We start from the raw sequence: 21,583 nt of genomic DNA, 5'->3' as shown, positions 1-21,583 counted from the left end.
CAGCTGCAAAACACCCCCACAGCATGATGCTGCCACCACCATGCTTCACTGTTGGGACTGTATTGGACAGGTGATGAGCAGTGCCTGGTTTTCTCCACACATACCGCTTAGAATTAAGGCCAACAAGTTCTATCTTGTCTCATCAGACCAGAGAATCTTATTTCTGACCATCTTGGAGTCCTTCAGGTGTTTTTTTAGCAAACTCCATGCAGGCTTTCATGTGTCTTGCACTGAGGAGAGGCTTCCGTCGGGCCACTCTGCCATAAAGCCCCGACTGGTGGAGGGCTGCAGTGATGGTTGACTTTCTACAACTTTCTCCCATCTCCCGACTGCATCTCTGGAGCTCAGCCACAGTGATCTTTGGGTTCTTCTTTACCTCTCTCACCAAGGCTCTTCTCACCCGATAGCTCAGTTTGGCCGGACGGCCAGCTCTAGGAAGGGTTCTGGTCATCCCAAACATCTTCCATTTAAGGATTATGGAGGCCACTGTGCTCTTAGGAACCTTAAGTGCAGCAGAAATTTTTTGTAACCTTGGCCAGATCTGTGCCTTGCCACAGTTCTGTCTCTGAGCTCTTCAGGCAGTTCCTTTTGACCTCATGATTCTCATTTGCTCTGACATGCACTGTGAGCTGTAAGGTCTTATATAGACAGGTGTGTGGCTTTCCTAATCAAGTCCAATCAGTATAATCAAACACAGCTGGACTCAAATGAAGATGTAGAACCATCTCAAGGATGATCAGAAGAAATGGACAGCACCTGAGTTAAATATATGAGTGTCACAGCAAAGGGTCTGAATACTTAGGACCATGTGATATTTCAGTTTTTCTTTTTTAATAAATCTGCAAAAATGTCAACAATGCTGTGTTTTTCTGTCAATATGGGGTACTGTGTGTACATTAATGAGGAAAAAAAATGAACTTAAACGATTTTAGCAAATGGCTGCAATATAACAAAGAGTGAAAAATTTAAGGGGGTCTGAATACTTTCCGTCCCCACTGTACATATACAGTATCTCACAAAAGTGAGTACACCCCTCACATTTTTGTAAATATTTTATTATATCTTCTCATGTGACAACACTGAAGATATTACACTTTGCTACAATGTAAAGTAGTGAGTGTACAACTTGTATAACAGTGTAAATCTGCTGTCCCCTCAAAATAACAACACACAGCCATTAATGTCTAATCTGCTGGCAACAAAAGTGAGTACACCCCTAAGTGAAAATGTCCAAATTGGGCCCAATTAGTCATTTTCCCTCCCTGGTGTCATGTGACTCGTCAGTGTTACAAGGTCTCAGGTGTGAATGGGGAGCAGGTGTGTTAAATTTGGTGTTATCACTCTCACTCTTTCATACTGGTCACTGGAAGTTCAACATGGCACATCATGGCAAAGAACTCTCTGAAGATTTGAAAAAAAGAATTGTTGCTCTACATAAAGATGGTCTAGGCCAGTGATGGCGAACCTTGGCACCCCAGATGTTTTGGCACTACATTTCCCATGATGCTCATGCACTCTGCAGTGTAGTGGAGCATCATGGAAAATGTAGTTCCAAAACATTTGGGGTGCCAAGGTTCGCCATCACTGGCTTAGGCTATAAGAAGAGTGCCAAGACCCTGAAACTGAGCTGCAGCACGCTGGCCAAGACCATACAGCAGTTTAACAAGTCAGATTTCACTCAGAACAGGCCTCGCCATGGTCGACCAAAGAGGTTGAGAGCATGTGCTTAGCGTCATATCCAGAGGTTATCTTTAGGAAATAGACATATGAGTGCTGCCAGCATTGCTGCAGAGGTTGAAGGGGTTGGGGGTTAGTATGTCAGTTCTCAGACCATAAGCCGCACACTGCATCAAATTGGTCTGCATGGCTGTCGTCCCAGAAGGAAGCCTCTTCTAAAGATGATGCATAAGAAAGCCTGCAAACAGTTTGCTGAAGACAAGCAGACTAAGGACATTGATTACTGGAACCATTTCCTGTGGTCTGATGAGACCAAGATAAACTTATTTCGTTCAGATGGTGTCACGCGTGTGTGGTAGAAACCAGGTAAGGAGTACAAAGACAAGTGTGTCTTGCCTACAGTCAAGCATGGTGGTGGGAGTGTCATGGTCTGGGGCTGCATGAGTGCTGCCTGTACTGGGGAGCTACAGTTCATTGAGGGAACCATGAATGCCAACATGTACTGTGACATACTGAAGCAGAGCATGATCCCCTCCCTTCAGAGACTGGGCCGCAGGGCAGTATTCCAACATGATAACGACCCCAAACACACCTCAAGGCAACCACGGCCTTGCTAAAGAAGCTGAGGGAAAAGGTGAAGGATTGGCCAAGCATGTCTCCAGACCTAAACCCTATTGAGCATCTGTGGGGCATCCTAAAACGGAAGGTGGAGAAGCACAAGGTCTTTAACATCCACAAGCTCCGTGATGTCATCATGGAGGAGTGGAAGAGGACTCCAGTGGCAACCTGTGAAGCTCTGGTGAACTCCATGCCCAAGAGGGTTAAGGCCGTACTGGAAAATAATGGTGGCCACACAAAATATTGACACTTTGGGTCCAATTTGGACATTTTCACTTAGGGGTGTACTCACTTTTGTTGCCAGCAGTTTAGACATTAATGGCTGTGTGTTGTTATTTTGAGGGGACAGCAAATTTACACTGTTATACAAGCTGTACACTCACTACTTTACATTGTAGCAAAGTGTCATTTCTTCAGTGTTGTCACATGAAAAGATATAATAAAATATTTACAAAAATGTGAGGGGTGTACTCACTTTTGTGAGATACTGTACTTGTATGAGAAAGTCTTCTGTTCTGTTTGTATTGCTTCCTTTATGTGAAATTACTGGTGTTCCTGCTAGCCCCTCTGCTTTCCAATCAAAAACTGACCACACTAAGCAGAAGAGCACATCGTGGTCAGTTCTTTAGCTATGCTGGGAACTCAGTGTGCTCCTCTCCAATGATCAGACTTGTCCTGACACGCCCCTGCTGCACAGCCATTCACTGGGAAGCTCAGCGTGCTGCTGCTTCTCCTCCCCCCAGTTCTTATGCAGCTGAGAACAGAGGTAATGTGATTACTTATAAAAAAGAGAAAAAGGGTATTTATAATGTTTATGTTGTATATAAATATATTTACCTGTCCAGGAATCCAGCACTGTCCTTACATGAGCCAATTCTTTGATTGGCTTCGGGCTTCAAGTACCCACCACCTCCCCTTCCCAAATTTTGTGCTGACTTTGGAGTGCATCTTTGGATACGACTTTGGCTGACCAGTGATAATGGACAACTGTTGCACACAAGTTGCACTGTATAACATTCCGGTACGACTTTCATGCAATTTCTGAGGATGAACATTGAAGTTTTAGGCTCTGTTTCCACTACTGCGAGTTGTTGTGCGACTCATGTGAAGTTGTATGACAAGTCAAAATCCATGTGTTTCAATGGTCCCTGTTCTAATTAGTGCGACTCAAGTCGCAGCGACTCCAAAAAAGGTTTTTGCACTACTTTGTTCTGACTTCGGTGCAACTTGTTCTCTCATGGATCTCACCAGTCGCATGACATCACATCAAAAATCGCATTGCAAAGTTGCACTGTAAATCGCGCGACTTTGGGGTCGCAATAGTGGAAACCTAGCCTTAAAGTGACACTAAACGATAATCTTACTCTCCAAAATTAATCCATACGCTTCCTCTGCTTCCCCTGCTCAATGGCCCTGAGATCTGATTTTCACGAAATCCAAACTTCCAAGCCACCCCTTGCCTTTGCCCCCAACCCAACTCTTAGCACCATCCCTTGGTTCCACCTTCTACCCACCTCCCAGTATTGCCCCTTTTAGAGAATACAAAACCAAGTATAATTTCGTGATACTAGGTAATATGAATGGAGCTTGCAGCCAGGAACAAATAGACCCCACAACAATATACCCCTCAGCAACAATAAACCCCACAACAATATACCCCTCAGCAACAATAGATCCCCATAGCAACAGTAGACCCCTGCAACAATATAACTCCCTCCCCCCCATGCAACAATAGATCCACCCCAGCAACAATAGATCTTCCAGCAGCCAGCAACAATAGACCCCTCCGTCAACAGTAGATCCCGCCAAGCAACAATTGACCCCCAGCAAATTATGACTCCCCCTCCCAAGAACAACAATAGATCCCCCACCAGCAACAATAGGCCTCCCCAGCAGCCATAGACCCCCCCCCACAATAATAGATCACTCCCCAGTGACAATAGATCCCCCAGCAGACAGCATCAATAGACCCTCCAGCTCTCCTTGCCATTAAATACATTCAGTGCTGGAGGTTCCAGAACTGCATTCCCCCACGTTCCCGCTAAGCCCTGCTTACTGTGTTTTTCTTCCTCCTTGTAACGTCTTCCATGAGTTTCTGAACCTCCCCTTGCAACCCTTACATCCATTTGTTTGGAATGAGCAGTGCACATTAGTTGCAGTCATGTACACGGTTTCATGCACACCACAAATCCCATAGCTCATAGTCCCTAGAGACCATCTCAGGAGTGAGCAAAAGAGGGTGGCTATGCTCTTACATACAGTGGGGCCATGGAGAAGGAACGTAGCCACCCTCTAACAGGAAGTCAGATCAGAGCAAAAAAATAAATAAAAAAAGGAATTTTGAGATTTGGAGGGGGCTGAGAGCAATAGAAGGGACTTCACTGAGTTAAGAATATGCTTAGCTGAGTATGCTTACCTGAGAAAAACCTTCCTCCAGATGAAAGAAAAAAAAAAAAAAATGCCCATGAAGACTCCTGGGATGTATGACATCATTGTGGCCTAGGCCAGAAATCAGGAAGCAACTGAAGAAATGTAAAAAAAAAAAAAAAAAAAAAGAAAAGAAAAAAAAGAAATATGCAAATCTAATATACCTTCCTATCATTTTACTAATGCTAGCAGCATAAGGATTAAAAATAGTTCAAGTTCTAATGGATTCTATGCATTAGAATAAAAGGCCTTCTATGTGCAGCAGCCCCCCTAACACTTACCTGAGGTCCCTCTCTGTCCAGCGATGTCCACAAGTGTCTCAGCTGTCCAGATTCTCCTTCCTGATTGGCTGAGACACAGCAGCGGCACCATTGGCTTCCGCTGCTGTAACTAAAACTCAGCTAGCCAACCAGGGGAGAGAGAGGGCGGGGATGGGTCTGTGCTCCGTATCTAAATGGACACAGGGAGCTGTGACTCGGCTCGGGTGCCCCCATAGCAAGCTGCTCGCTGTGGGGGCACTGAACAGGAGGGAGGGGGCCAGGATATCAGAAGAGGAATCCGAGAAGAGGATGATCTGGGCTGCTCTGTGCAAATCCACTGCAACAGAGCAGGTAAGTGTGACATGTTTGTTATTTTTATAGGGAAAAGAAATGAGCCTTTACAATCACGGTAAGTCAACGCATGTTAACAAATGACACACCACCTATTAATGAATGTGCATTGAGGCACTGCACAGGAAAGGCCCTTAAATAAATCTCCAGAGCAAACATCAGTTGAAAATATTGGGCATCAGCTGGTAGCATGAAACGCTGGACCTCACCCGACTCCACTGGACGCTAGAATGCGCTCTTCTCCTTTTCTCTCCCATATTGTGATGGAGCCGGCCCTCCCCTCTGGATGAATATTTATGAACAGCGACCCCCCGGGGGCAGGTGCTATAGGAATCTCGTGGGAGCCAAAGAGGAAGAAATGAAAACTTGACAACCAACAAAGCGCTAATGAAAGACGCTGCCTGCCACATTTGACAGGAATTAATTGCACCGCTAATTACTCTCTTCATTAATGATTGTCCTCCATATTGCTGAGAATAGACATGGAAATCCCTGAAAAGCCTCTGTGCAACTTTGTGTCTCACATAATCTCTAGGCCTGGAGCTTCAGGGCCTCTGGGTGAGGAAAGGGTTAATCGTCTTTGTACCCTTCCATTGCCGGGAATGTCACTATTTATGGGCAGCAAAATGTCACTTTAGGCAGATCTGGGAAATCTGTACACAAGGCCTTCCTGAAACCTGGGGCTGGATGAATCATTATAATGTTAATCAAGTTACATGTTTATAAGTGGAAACAACATTGTGTATATTTCAGAATATAATCCGAGCTAATATAACATTTACAGGATACTGTACAGGACAAGCAACGCCCATGCCGAAATAAAATCATATACAAGATAAGGCAGCCGATACAAAAACTGGTTAGGCTGACCTGGAAGGATCTTTACATCTTCAGTCAGGTATATCATCAAATCTGCACCTTTTGGCTAGGTTTACACTTGTGGTTGAGGGGCAGTAAAAACAGGTGGTTGTGTCATGTTTTTACCCCCCTCTCCAACTACTCCCCCTTATAGTAGTGTAGCAGTACCCCAGCAGGAGCTGCTAAGAACTGTGATATGTCTGTCACCCTGCCCAGCCTTGCATTCACTCTCAGGCACTCAGAGACATAAAGCAGACAGTAGCGGCACAGTGGTGTAGTTGGTAGCACTCTCGCCTAGCAGTAAGAAGGGTCGCTGGTTCGAATCCCAACCACGACACTACCTGCCTGGAGTTTGCATGTTCTCCCTGTGCCTGCGTGGGTTTCCTCCGGGTACTCCGGTTTCCTCCCATACTCCAAAGACATGCTGGTAGGTTAATTGGATCCTGTCTAAATTGTCCCTAGTATGTATGAATGTGAGTTAGGGACCTTAGATTGTAAGCTCCTTGAGGGTAGGGACTGATGTGAATGTACAATGTATATGTAAAGCGCTGCGTAAATTGACGGCGCTATATAAGTACCTGAAATAAAATAAATAAATAATAATAAACTTTGTTTTTTTTGTTTTATTGAGGGGTATAACTTGGATGGAGATGGGAGATATGGGATGCCCAGCATGAATAACAGCAATTGGTTTCTTTGGGACAACTATGTACACACCTTGTACATACTCCTTCAGCTTCCTCCTGCACAAACTTGCTTGAAGCTCATCTCTACTCACTCCACCAGCACTTCACTTTCTGCAGACTGTTACTCCTAGTCACCTCCAGCACATCACTTGGTTCCACAGGAACAGCTAGCACTAATTGTTGATTAGGCCTGACACTGACTCAGTCAGGCCTCAGCAAACGCCCTTTTCAGGCTGGGACCGTAGACTCCACTGGTGTAGCAGAAAAAGTCCTTGTGCTAGCTGCCCTACATTGGCTACTGGTCCCAGTAAGCCCTCTTCAGGCCCTGCCAGCCTTCCTGGCTGCAGCTGCCCCTTCCACCATGTTCCACACTTCTGGTTCTGCACCCATCTCAGACTGCAAGCTCCCAGTCCTCTCAGGCGTGCCTCCCCAGTCCTCATGACTGTGCCTCACTCACCAGCCCTCTTGGCTGCGACCAGTTGTCCTCCCTGGAGTCTCTTAGCAGTGCTCTCTCCCGCTGTCCTCTCCTTGCTCTCCCTTGTTTCTCCGTTCCAGGACCTCTCCATGTGTCCTTGAAAGTGGTCCCGACTGCACCCGAGCCCAGGCCCAAGGTCACCCCCCCCCCCAGCCTGGGGAGCTCCCTCAAGGCCCTGACAGCCTCCACACCCTCTCACTCCAGCTCTTCCCCACCTGGGCTGACCCAGGGTATTTAGGGAGGCCTGTCCCCTGCCAATCCAAGATGGGGATTGGTCAGGGCTCTCTAAAAGCTCCACCTCTCCTCTCCTCCTCTCTTTCCAGAACTTTCCACCCAGCTCTGGAAAGAAGAGGGAGGTCTTAGTGATGATGCCTGTGAGTCACCAGCTGCTACTCTGAGCCACTTCCAGCCCAGATCAGAACAAAACAAACAGGCCTGGCTGCCAGACAGAAATCTTACCTCTAGCACCTAACTACCTAGAGGGTGCTACAGTAGAACTATAGGCAAAACTTTTTTTTTCATTTTTGATAGAGCAAGGGAGGGTTTTAACACCTGTAAGATTTCTTTTTTTTCACCATGTGTGTCCCATTGGGGAGATTTCTCTTCACCAAACAGGAAGTGAGAGGAAATCCCTGTGAATTAGGGTTATTCCTTGGGTCACCAGAACTAGTGTCCCCATTGGAAGATTTCCCCTCTATTACTTTTCTGGAGATTTGACAAAATTTGGGATTTTCTTTTACTTTCACTTTCAATGATAATGGTAAACAGGGCAAAGAGAGAGGGTAAATCTCCATAACGTGGGTGTTCTGACAAAATGACCAACCTGGCAGATTGTGCAACCCACGTCACTTTCTGTGAAGTGAAATCAGCTGTGTCTCCAAACCGAGCTCAACGCATCATACATCCCTTCAGTCGCCGACGTCGGTGCACAGTGGGAATTTGCCTAACAATATGCTCAACCGACTACAGCGCATGCGCACAGCAGAAATCAACTAACACTTAAGACATTTACGTTGCTAATAATCTAGTCATCTACACTGTCAAGCAAATAAAGTAACTGCGCATGCGTGCACTGTACAGAATGATTGTCTGCATATCACATTCACAAACAACAATGATTTTATATATATTTCACAAATTTAAATTTTGTCAAATATATATATAAAATCATTGTTGAGCATATTGTCAGGCAAATTCCTCTGTGCACCGATGTCAGCGACTGAAGGGATGTATGACGCGTTGCGCGTGCGCAGTGTGCTCGGTTTGGAGATACAGCTGATTCCACGTCACAGGAAGTGACGCGGGTTGCACATTCTGCCAGGTTGGTCATTTTGTCACAACAGGGGCACAGATAGCAATAAAAACTGACAGGTGTTCTAATCCTTCTCCATTCACTCCAAAATGAAAAAAAGTTTTACCTAGGGTTGTCCCGATACCGATACTAGTATCGGTATCGGCACCGATACCAAGCATTTGCCCAAGTACTTGTACTCGGGCAAATGCTCCCGATGCTTCCGCCGATACCTTGACTGTCAGCGGTGATGGACGTGTGGGGGAGTTACAAGCTTCTCCCCCCGCGGCTTTCAGCTGCTTAGTGACATACAGCGGTGATCGGTGCTTGTAATTCCCCCACACGCGATCACCGCTGACTGTCACCTCCTCCTCCTTAGTCCTCCTCCGTTCCTCTGTCCCCCTCCGCTGTCCTGCTCCATTGCTGTGTCCCCCTCCGTTCCTCTGTCCCCCCCCCGCTGTCCTTCTTCTTTGCTCTGTCCCCCTCCGCTGTCCCCATCCGTTCCTCTGTCCCCCTCCGCTGTCCCCATGCGTTCCGGCTTTCCGTTGTCCCCCTCTCTCTTCGTCTGTCCCCTCCGTTCTGCTCTCTCTCCGCTGTGTGTATGGACAGAGTCAGCTGACTCTTTCCATTCACATAACTGAAACATTGTAATCTCTTGTGATTACAATGTGTCAGTTTATGAATGGAGAGAAGCTGCTGTGTTCTCTCCATTCATTCTCAGTGCAGCTGACGCTGCAGAGAAAGGGACTGGGGAATCTCTATCCTCAGTCTATTTCTCTGTCTCAAGGGGGAGATATCAGAGGTCTGTTAAGACCCCTGATATCTCACCAAAGCCCCCCAACAGGGCTGATTAAAAAAAAAAAAAAAAACACACACATAGTGCAATAAAGAATAAAAAAAAAATTGTAAAAAATAATAAATGTAAATGAAAAAAACCAAAACAAAAACACACACACAGACACCGTTCACTATACCACCACCCCCACCCCACCCGCCCCCCCCCCCCTCAAAAAAAAAAAAAAAAAAAACTGTCACGTGACATTAAAAAAAAGTATCGGTAATCGGTATCGGCGAGTACTTGAAAAAAAGTATCGGTACTTGTACTCGGTCCTAAAAAAGTGGTATCGGGACAACCCTAGTTTTACCTGTAGTTATACTTTAACCTCTTGACACTGCTAACACGCAAATATGCGGCCTCTCAACAGGTGGGCCTTGGCACCGAGCGGCCGCATATTTGTGTACAATAGTGCAAAAACAGCTGTGCCGAGAGCGTGTGCCCTGTGTGCTTGCAATCGGGACCTTTCTGATCATGCGACCACCATGACAGCCAATTATGGCGGTCACATGATCATAAACCCCGCCTCCCAGCATCCCAAACCCCTAAAGGGAAGGGAGGTGCCTGTGTCAAAGGGTTAAAGAGATTTTGAACCTTCCTGGTATGTTTATACCTATAGGTAAACCTAGAATAAGGCTTACCTATAGACACTTTAAATATCTCGTAAAATAGTGCCGTTTAGGAGATATTTACTGTATACTGCGCCGATGATGCATGTGCTCTGAAAGGAACGGCCGCCCATGCCGTTTCTTCAGTAGTTTCTTCAGTGTGTATGCGGGGGGAATGATGTCCCCAGTAGGAAGACGGGCGAAGATGGATGCGGCCTCCAGTGGGAACAACAAGCTTAGTTTGCAGGTAAGTGTCACATAATGTGCTAGTAAGTATGCGATGCATACTTACACATTATGCCTTTACTTTGCAGGGAAAAAAAAACAACCAGACTTTACTTTCTCTTTAACCTCTTAAGGACCGGAAGGATTTGCCCCCTTAATGACCTGGCCATTTTTTCTATACGGCACTGCGTCGCTTTAACTGACAATTGCGCGGTCGTGCGACGTTGTACTCAAACAAAATTGATGTCCTTTTTTTCCCACAAATAGAGCTTTCTTCTGGTGGTATTTGATCACCTCTGGGGTTTATATTTTTTGTGCTATAAACAAAAAAATAGCAACAATTTTGAATAAAAAAAAGAAAAAAAAACAATATTTTTAACTTTTTGCTATAGTAAATATCCTAAAAATTTTTTTTAAAAACAAATTTCTTCATCAGTTTAGGCCAATATGTATTCTTCTACATATTTTTGGTAAAAAAAAAAAAATAAGTGTTTCTAACTGTGGGGGGAGGGGACTGACTGGAGGAGGAGGGAGATCGCTATTCCTGATCACTAGGAACAGCAGATCTCTCTCTCCTCCCCTGTCAGAACAGGGATCTGTCTGTTTACATTGACAGATCCCTGTTCTGGCTCTCTGTGGAACGATTGCGGGTGGCCGTCAGAAATCGCGGCCGCCGACCACGTGCCCCCTATAGCTCTTAAAGTGGCCGATATACACCTACGGCGATTCGCCCAGGAGAGCCAACCTGCCGCCGTATAATGACGGCGGCTGGTCCTTAAGCAGTTAAGCTGCAAGGGGCGCAAGTTAGGGACCGTGACCACAAGGACTGATGTGAATGTACAATATATATAATGTACCACATAAATTGGTGCAATATGAATACCTGTAATAAATAAATAGATAATGTGCAGCACGTGGCTGTTAAGGCCCACCCACATTGTGGTTGGCAAAAGGTTAAAGCTCCATCAACCTGTTTTAAATTGTGTTTGTGTTTCCATTGACTTGGATAAGGAGACAACCAGTCCTGACATGAACAGAAGCCCAATACACATGGGACCAAACTATGATTTTTTTTTTTTTTTTTCTCTTTACAAACTATTTTTATTGAGTACAAAAAAAGTGGTAGCATTAAAATCCTCATGCAATAATTTTTTGTTTAATCTAAATGATAAGGTTAAAATTATTATTATTATTTTTTTTTTACACCAACTATGCCACAACCACCTCCAAAATACATTTTCAGCTTTTCTTGTCATTTCACTAAATTGGTTGAAAAACAATTGGCTACACACACTTGGATTTTTTGTAGATGCGGTCACAATATTAAACAAAATCCACAAAAATAAACAACCAGATTATCTAATGATTTGTTTGAAATGGGAGTCTGTAGCCTTGGAAGTCAGGAGCAGCCAGAACCTTGCAAGTTGTTTGGCAGAGAAAGTTTAAAATAATGTCTTTGATTAAATAATCTGCACCAGAGTGGGTATCCTTATCATTGTTCAGAGAATCTGCTGTACAGATGCAGATCTGAACCCAATCGTCCAGGTGCTGTGCCTGAACAGGAAACAGGAAGTGACTTGTCCGCCACAGTATTGTCTGACATCCTGCTCTCTGACTGTGCAATTCTTTTGGTAGTATTCTATTATGTTCACTTCTGGGCAGCGCATAGTCTTTATTATATTAGAATGTCAGCTCTGGTGTACGTTCCAAGTGACTAGTCTGTGTTTTGTGTTGTGAAAGGGACATTTTAGGAGATGAGCTTGTGTTCGGCCTGTACCCCTGTTCAGCCAATCCCAGAAGGAAGTTGTCAGTGCTGGGCCAATCATTTATGGCCGATGCGCCCCCGCCGCCCCACAGCTTTAAGTACACAAAGGGGCAGGGATGACATCTTTCTTATATGGTCACATGGCCATATGAGGTCATTGACAGCACAGGCCCTGCTGGTGTGAATGGGCCCCTTCCGAAAATAATGGTTAAGAGAATAGCCGGCTATTACATAGTTGGTAAGGTTGAACAAAGACACCAGTCCATTCATTTCAACGTGCGTGTGTGTGTGTGTGTGTGATTGTGTTTGCTAAAAAACACATGTAAATGTTTTTTGAATTTATCTACACTCCCCATTGACACCACCAACTTTGGAAGGAAGTTCCACCTTCTTACCCCCCCAACAGTAAAGAACCCCATAAATGATACTATTTTCATCAGCGAATTCATGGATCTGGTCCCTTATCATAGTTTACTTATAGTTTACATACTACTGATGTCAGGCTGATTGCAATGGTCAGTAGTTTTTGGGGGATTTAAAATTAAAATTACTTTTTGACAATCATCTGGTACCATTCCTGCCAATAAGCTGTCCTTAAAAAGTAGGAACAATGTTCTGGCTATAACATGGCTAAATTTTTCGAAAACTCTTGGACGTAAGCCATCCGGTCCTAGTGATTTGTTCACATTAAGCTTTTCTAGTGTTTTTTGAACACTGGTCTCTGTCAGCCAAAAAGGTATATTCAATGTAATGTTGTTGTTGACATCTTCTTCTGAAAATGTTAGTTGTCGCAATTTCTATACAGATGAACTCACGGGTCACCCAAAGAAGCAAAATCTGGTAATCCACACTAAGGCTAATGCCGCGTACACGCGGTCGGATTTGTCGACGGGAAATGTTGGATGTGAGCTTGTTGTCGGAAAGTGCGACCGTGTGTATGCTCCATCGAACATTTGCTGTCGGACTTTCCGCCAACAAATGTTTCTTAGCAGGTTCTCTAATTTTCCGCCAACAAAACTTTGTTGTCGGAAAGTCCGATCGTGTGTACACAAGTCCGTCTCACAAAAGTTCACGCATGCTCTGAATCAAGCAATTGGAGCCGCACTGGCTATTGAACGTCCTTTTTCTCGGCTCGTCGTACGTCTTGTACGTCACTGAGTTCCCACGTTCGGAATTGTTGGCCAACATTTGTGTGACCGTGTGTATGCAAGACACGTTTGAGCCAACAACCTTCGAACAAAAATCCACGGTTTTGTTGGCGGAAAGTCCGATCGTGTTTACGGGGCATTAGTGTTATACTTAACGTTTGGGGGTAGTATAAACAGGCAGTTGAGCCAGGTTTTTACCACATCCCTCCCCAACTGGGGACACTAGTTCTGGTTATTCTGGGAACATCAGGGATTCTACGCCATCCAAAACTATAAAAAAATGTTTTGCCATTATATATACTTTATTCTAAAGCAGAATTTTGGCCAACCATTCAGAACATCCTTTAGTCTACTTAATGCTAGTATAACTTTATAAAATGTTATTTTATATAATATCTTCCTATTATCCTCCTACTATCCCCCAAACAGTGGAGATGTTTCAGGCACTGGGTGCTGAAGCATCAGTTATTTACACAGCAGGAAAGAAAGTTTGTACACCTACACCATAGTGCAGGGTTGGAGCAGCCCCCTTGGACTTTTTAGGCAGAGATGGTCATAGAGATAGTTTTATAGTAAAAGGCAATATAATGCCACTTTTATTAGTACAAAACATAAAAACTTATTTATATGTAGACGTAGGCAAGTAATGTAAAACACACAATACAAAATTAGAAAATATAGTGGTACATCAAAGCATATTTGTCAAACCCAACAAAAGGCAAGTGTGCCCTGTTCTACCAGAGACGAGCTGTGGTCAGTCAATAGGGATTTCTTGCATATAGCCCAACATGTTTCGGAATGAACAATGTGTATTCCTTCATCAGGGAAGATTATGTTTGGGTGACTTTAATTCTCATAATCTGAAATGTAAACATAGTCGCATGATAATCACACTATAGAGCACAATGTGAACATAACAATTAATATAAGAGTATACATTTTGTATATATATATATATATATATATATATATATATATATATATATATATATATATATATATATATATTATATACAAAATGTATATTAAAATATCAGAATGGTTACACACACATACATATATATATATATATATATATATATATATATATATATATATATATATATATATATATATATATATATATGTGTGTGTGTGTTTGTGTAACCATTCTGATACTTACATGATGATCCACAATACAATAACCAAAGAACAAACACAAAGGATGAAATCAATGGGGACTCAATGGGGACTCCCAAAGTGACCCAAGCAGTCCGCAGAGCAGCAGGTGGGTGGTTGTGTATCCCAGGATGAGCAATAAGAGAACATCCACAAGAAATGCCCTGTAGGCTACACCAGCCAAAAAGTTATCAATATCTAAAGCAAAAAAAGCAATTGGAAGAGCGTATTAACACATACTTCCTAGACTTGATCATCAGCAGACAGGATAAATGTTGCATGGGAATAGGATAGGGGAATCAAGTATCTTATCACCCCATCATAGAGTACATTACCTTTCAACACATCAATGCAGACAAACACACCACGGCAGCAGTGCTCAATCAGAGACATGCCTATCAGGTGTATCTGCTTATATAGGGAGTATTCCCTATATAACTTTCTGTATGTTCAGGATGTTGGCAGTCTAAACACCAGTATATCCCTTTTCCTCTTTCCTTTACACGGCAGGAAAGGAAGTAATTTAAATCTCTCAAAAGAGGGATGCAAAAACATGTTTTTGCAGAGTGGGGAAGGGTTAGAACCTCTGACAATATTTGTATTGCTGTCTGTACCTTTCTGTCCTAATGACCCTAAATTTCTTGTTGTGGTGTCGCATGGACTGGAATTTGGGAAATAGCTCCTCTTTGGGGTCACGTACAGAAATGAAAACCCTTAACTGTTCCCACTCTGGTTGGGGGTCAGGCAAGTGCAAGCAAACTGTAAATGTGTGGTAGTCATCTTTCTTCCTGTGGTGTTCCTCATGTGCAGATGTGCAGCCCCTGACATCACAAAGGACCAAATATAATATTTAGTCAATATTCGGTGTCAGAGACAGCAGACACACTAAAGGATATCGTAAAAAGCTTTGGGCATATAGGCAGGCACAGTCTATTTTCCCCACAGTGGCATAGCAGGGGGAGAAGTCAAGAGGAACGTGGTTCCTCTATGGTTTCCAGAATCACTGGGGAATCTGTATGATTGGATGCTGCTGCCCCATGTGACTCTAGCGGCCATCTTGGGTCTGACAGAGCCTATTTAAGGCTCCCAGGTTCGGCTCGCACCTGCACGTGTGTAGTGTAAGGACAGGTTACCCGTCTGTCAGGGACAGTATTAAAGGCAGGGGAAGGTTCCAGATGAGGAGGGAAAGCTTAGCGCTCACAATCTCTTGGACATCTTCCCGCTTGGGTACGAGATGGCCAGGCCACATTTTGCCCCTCTAGACAGATGCTGTCAGTTCAGCTGATGCCTGCTCCACTACACGCTGTTAGTATTTGTGAGTGCTCCCAGTTGGGCTATCTTCCCACTGGTTTGTTGAGAACTGTTCTGCCTTCACTACAATGCAAGTTCTACTAATTGCACTTGGACTGTGTGTGTTATGTGTGCATGACACAAGAGATGGTCAAAGACTGCAGGCATACTACAGGACATAGTCAGAAACTTCGGGAATGCTACAGGGGATAGTCGGAGACTGCAAACATGCTATAAGCGTTGTTGGAAACTAAGGACATAATTCAATAGTGATTGCAAGTGCCCAAAGGGCCGCATGCAGCCTCTAAGCCGCATATTGGGCACCAGAGCCTTAACAAATGACATTTGAGTATGCTAAAGCACTGTGTACTATAAAGAATTACATTTCTCACTGCTTTTTCCTGATGGTATCAACAGTGGTCCTTCAAAATGTGTGTTAAAATGACCATTTGTAGTCTCCATCGGAAACCTGTATGACAGGATGACAATGTGGGAGCAAAACTGAGAGATGGGGACAGAGCTTTGTCACCCTATAGCAGGAAGTGCCTGAACAAAGACCTCATGCCAGGATCACCAGAAATTAATGCATGGAAATGCAGATTTAAAAACATTGAATATGGATTTTGACTTAAAATGATATGAGAACACAATATGAGATTTTAGTCTTTTGATTTACACCATAAGGAAACCCTTGTTCTTCATGTGTAAGTGAATGTGATTTTTTTTTTCCAGTTCTAAAAGAAGAATTTCGTCAGGAGCCGTCAGATAAGATGGTGGCAGCAGGCAAACCACTGGTGCTTGAGTGCTCTCCGCCTAAGGGACATCCAGAACCGACAGTGACATGGAAGAAAGATGGAATTATTCTGAACCAGAACAGCAGCTATTACACGGTACAGAGCAGAAACCTGACTCATGTTTTACACTTCAGACTTATGTTCTTTGGGGTGAGGGTGGGTTAGAATTGCTGCAAGGTCTCTCATGCTGTTCAGCCGTCTGAATGTATGAAATAATTAATGGCCATCCCAGTGGGAAAAGCTACACAGGTGATTTTTATCTCTTGCTACAAAGAGATTTAACCACTTGCTGCTAGTCACCTTAATAGGGTAGATCAGGTTTCTCAAAGTTTATTACCATTAAGGAACCCTTGAAACTTTTTTAAGCTCTCAGTATTCTGATCAGTTCTTGGTAAATAGAAGAAACCAGTAATACATTGTAGTGTCTCTTTAAATCGGTGGTCCAGGGGTGAAGGACTCTGGATTTGAGGTTATTGGTCAAATGCCCCATTACATTGGTAGTCATTGTAGTGAACCCTTACTCCGGTAGTTATTGTGGTGCCCCCTTATATTGAGGGTCATTGTAGACCTCTGCTTACATTGGTGTTCATTGTAGTGCCCCCTTTAAATTGGTGGTCATTAGAGACAGATACCCTTTACATTGGTGGTCAGTGGATGAAGTATTCTTTACATTGAGAGTCAATGTAGTGCCCTCTAACATAAGTAGTCATTGCAGGAGGACCTCCTTGCATTGGAGATCAGTGGGAGAAGGACCGCGTACATTGGCGGAGATGTGCTACTTTACATTAGTGGTCAGTGGAAAAGTAGCCGTTTTGACTTTTGTGCCCCTTCACATTGATGATCAGTGGTGAAATGCTCCTTTACGTTCATAGTCAGTGGAAATGTTCCCTCTTATATTGGTGATCAGTGAAGATGCACTCCTTACATTAGTGGTCAGTGAAAAAGTAATTTCTTATAATGATGGTCTGTGGAAACGTTCCCCTTTACTTTGGTGGCTGGTGTAAAAGAGTCCTGTTACATGAGTATCAGTGGAACAGTACTCCCTTAGTGGAAAGATTGCCTTGTTATATTGATGGTCAGTAAGAACAATGTCCCTTATATTGGTGGTCATTGGGAAGAATGCTGCTCAAATTGATGGTCAGTTGGAAGAATGTTCCTCACATTGGTGGTTATTGGGAAAATGTCCCTTCCATTGCTGGGCGGTGGGAAGAATGCTGCTTACATTGGTGGTCAGTGAGAAGTATGTTCCTTATATTGGTGGTCAGTTACAAGACTGTCCCTCATAATGGTGGCCAGTTTGAAGAATGTCACTTATGTTGTTATGCAGTGGAGAAAGTGAGAATTGCTGGACTGCTTTGTCTCGTCACTCCTCTACTGTCTGAGAGTTAAGATTTAGTAAGGGAGTGGGTTCAGTCTCCAATGGATTCCCCTTCCAGTCAGTACTGAGCAGGAAATATAATTTGAGCATCCAGGGAAGGAGCACTAGCCAACTCCGGTGATCCAGGCCTTCCCTGGACCAGTCCTGAGATTGTGATATGGACAGTGAAACCAACCAGGGTCCCTGAGTTCTAGGTGATCAGAAGAAAGCTAATTCTACTCAGTTGCACCAGTAGTCCCTGCATTCTGCTGCTCTCCTAGAAATGTCTACTCCCATGACTTGGCTGGACTCACTGTCCACATCACCTCAACGAAGCTAGCGCTCCTTGCCTCTATGTTCAAAGGACATTCAACGCTGAGCAGAGGAAGGAACTTGCCTGGAGACCACATCCAATCTTTACTGAACCCAAACTCTCAACCAGTAAAGAAACAGGCCTTGATGAAGGTGGAACCCTTTTGTCCCCCAAAAGGCAGTGGCACATCTTGTTGATTACAAGTAAAGCATATGCTATCTCTATCTTTACATTGTTGGTCAGTGTAGTGCCCCCTTGCTTTGATGGGCACTGGTGCCATGTCACTGGTTCACTCGCCACTATGAAGGAACCCCAATGTTCCACAGAACCCTTGTTGAAAATGGCTGAGCTAGAGCTACACAGATTTGTTTGTGTATCTAAAATCTCTAGTGATTAATCACCAGGAGTAGCAATTAATTCATTTACAAATAGAACACATGGCTCCCCATGAAGTAAGCAATAGGAGTAGCATGCAGTGACATTCAATAGCACGGTTGGAACATTGTTTGATGCTACTTGTGTAGCTTACTGTATTAGGAGCTATTCCTTCAATCAATTGCTACTTAACTACACTGATATTTCCACTAATATATATATAGTGCTTGTGTATACTAGGTTATGTTCTGGGCTTTCACAATCTTACTAAGGCAGGATTCACATATGTGCGGCTGCGGTTTGCAGTCCGCGGTCCGGTGCGCTCCAGTTCACCGATTCAGCTGTAAATATTTGCCTGAATTTGCACCGGAACACAAAAACGCACAGGACCCCTTTTGAAACCGCACCGTGGCCGCCCTGGACCTGTGTGAACCGGCTCCATTGAGTGCCAATCACATTCACATGTCATGCGAATTGGATGTGGTTTAAACCACATCCAATTCGCACATATGTGAACCCAGCCTAAGACTTTACTGTGCTATGTACTGATTGCCTTAAAATCCATAAGGATATATTGTCTTGTTGAGTTCATAGAAGCCATGGTTTCCATACACTGCACTGATGATGGCCAAAAAGCCTGAAACAGCTATATATGCAGTTTTGAATAAATGGCTGTAAAGTAGTAGGCTAATGTAGTCCAGCAGTTCTGCTGTGCATCTGGCTGTTGGGGCTTAAGTGAATGATTTGCATGGCTCTGCCCACTGTCCTGAGACGAGGAACAGTCCTCTTATTTTTGGGATATGTGATGGAATGAGACACATGAATACCTCCTGTCCTAAGAAGAAGACTACACACTATTTGGTTGGAAGGCTTTTTGATCCTTTCAGTTCTGTCTCACTACAACCAACCTGGGTATGTGTTATTTTATCTACTGTACACTAGATGGCACCAGTGCAATATTTTATTATGTCTCATCATTAAAATGTTCGTTAGTGAAAAAAAAAAAGCTGAAATATGATTTGAAAATCCTCACTGATGTCCTTGACGACTCCTCCTTCCCGATAATTGTAGTCTTAGAAAATCTGGGCACATTAAAACAAATAATTAGGACCTGAACGTTAATTAAAGACAATGATTGATTTGTACCTGGATTACGCTGTTTTCCGAGATTGTACTCATTAATCTTGCTCTTATTTAATTTAAACCGTATGAATTTTTCATAATGAGCTGGAGAGATGAAAAGGGATTTTTGAGGCGGTTGTGTTACTGTGACACCTTCAATAAATCCAATTTCTTCACTTGTTATCCAGCCAGGGCCGTTCTCTACGACCACAGAATTATTGGGGTGTCAAAACACCTCCCAGCAGGTAGTAAAATATAACAGTCAGTCTGCCCAAAGCTGAAATTTCATGAATTGGTTGATGCTAGAGTGCTAGACCACCTGATAGTCTCCTCTATCTCTCGGGGACTCTGTTGGGTAGGGTTGCCACCTCATCCCTTTAAAACCAAACACATATTAATTACACATGTTCTATGGGCGATTAAGATGGTAATTAAACTCACTTGGTGCCTTATCTGCATTAAATTAGCCTCAGAACCTGTTTAACTAAAAAGTTTTTGGTTTTAAAGGAATGAGGGGCAAGCCTACTACTGGGTGAGATCTTTGTGCTGAGATCCTGGGTCCGCACACCTTCTGTGCCCTTTATGAGGGGCTCCCACCATCCTTGTGCTGAGCAACTAGAGCTGAACGATTAATCGTTAAGAATCGAGATCGCGATTTTGCCCCCTTACGATCTTAACAAAGCATGTTCCTGATTCTATGCAGAGAGTTCTCTGCTCAAGCTGACAGCAGGCTGCCAAGTTTTACAACATTCCTCGGACAAAACGGACATTTTTAAACGTCGGTTACTATCTATCAAGTTCAATCGTTCAGGAGAGGTTGTAGAACGTCCCGTGTACATTAAGCCTTAAGCTTTGTACACACAATCGGATTTTCGGCAGGGAATTGTGTAAAGACAGACTGCCAAAAATCCGACCGTTACTACGCTCCATCAGACAGTTGTCCAACTTTCGGCCAACAAATGTTGGACGGCAGGCTATTAAATTTTTGGCGGACAACGTTCTGTTGTCAGATTTTCGTATCGTGTGTACACAAGTCCGTCACACAAAAGTCCAAAGTACAAACACGCATGCTCGGAATCATTGCTCACCAATCTAACATTAGCAGAAGGCGCTCAAAGGGTGGCGCTCAAGAGCTGAAATCCCATGTAGTATGTCACTACGCTCGTGTTTTTGTTGGCCGACAATTGTGTGCCGTTAGTATGCAAGACAAGTTCCTGGCACACACCATGGAACAAAAGTCTGATACTCTGTTAGCCAACAATCTGATCGTGTGTACGAGGCTTTAGATCAAAGGAATACACTTCGGTCTGTAAATGAGGGTAGTTTAACCACTACGTACGATTGTTGGCAGGGGATTGTCTGCTGACAGACTGTTGTCCTAAAATCTGACTGTTAGTACGCTCCTTTTGACAATTGTTGTCCAATTTTCCACCAACAAATGTTGGATGACAGGCTAGTAAATTTCCGGCGGACAACGGTTTGACGTCAGATTTTCGAATGGTCAGTACACAAATCCATCACACAAAAGTCGAAAGTACAAACACGCAGGCTCGGAATCAATTGCTCACCAAACACGAAATTAGCAGAAGGGGCCCAAAGTGTGGCGCTCAAGAGCTGAAATGCCTTGTAGTATGTCACTACGTTTGTGTTTGCGGCACGACAATTGTGTACCGTTAGTATGTAAGACAAGATCCCGGCACCCGCCCTTTTGACAAAAATCAGACACTCGGTTGGCCAACAATCGTACCGTGTGTACGAGGCTTTAGACTAAACCTTTTTCTGACACTTGTTGGTTTCAAGTTAAAATCATTATTTTTTGCTAGAAAATTACTTGGAACCCCCAAACATTATATATGTTTTTTTTTAGCAGAGACCCTAGAGAAGAAAATGGTGGCTGTTGTAATATTTTATGTCATACTTTATTTGCACAGCGGTCTTTCAAATGCAATT

The 21,583-nt window shown here is 43.7% G+C and overlaps 1 protein-coding gene across 3 annotated transcripts in view; it reads left to right on the top strand.

Moving 5' to 3' along the window:
- The window catches only part of ROBO4 (roundabout guidance receptor 4), a 161,887-nt gene that overhangs the window by 43,702 nt on the left and 96,602 nt on the right, over positions 1-21,583 (top strand). For all 3 annotated transcript variants that reach the window (XM_073603236.1, XM_073603238.1, XM_073603237.1), the window contains exon 3: positions 16,405-16,562. In XM_073603236.1, the coding sequence (XP_073459337.1) occupies positions 16,405-16,562 (158 nt within the window). The remainder of the gene's footprint in view (positions 1-16,404; positions 16,563-21,583) is intronic.

This window comes from Aquarana catesbeiana, linkage group LG10, assembly GCF_042186555.1.
Source record: "Aquarana catesbeiana isolate 2022-GZ linkage group LG10, ASM4218655v1, whole genome shotgun sequence".
In the NCBI taxonomy this organism is placed as follows: domain Eukaryota; kingdom Metazoa; phylum Chordata; class Amphibia; order Anura; family Ranidae; genus Aquarana; species Aquarana catesbeiana.
The sequence above is the reverse complement of the archived record's forward strand: the minus strand, read 5'-3'. Positions and strand labels throughout refer to the sequence as shown.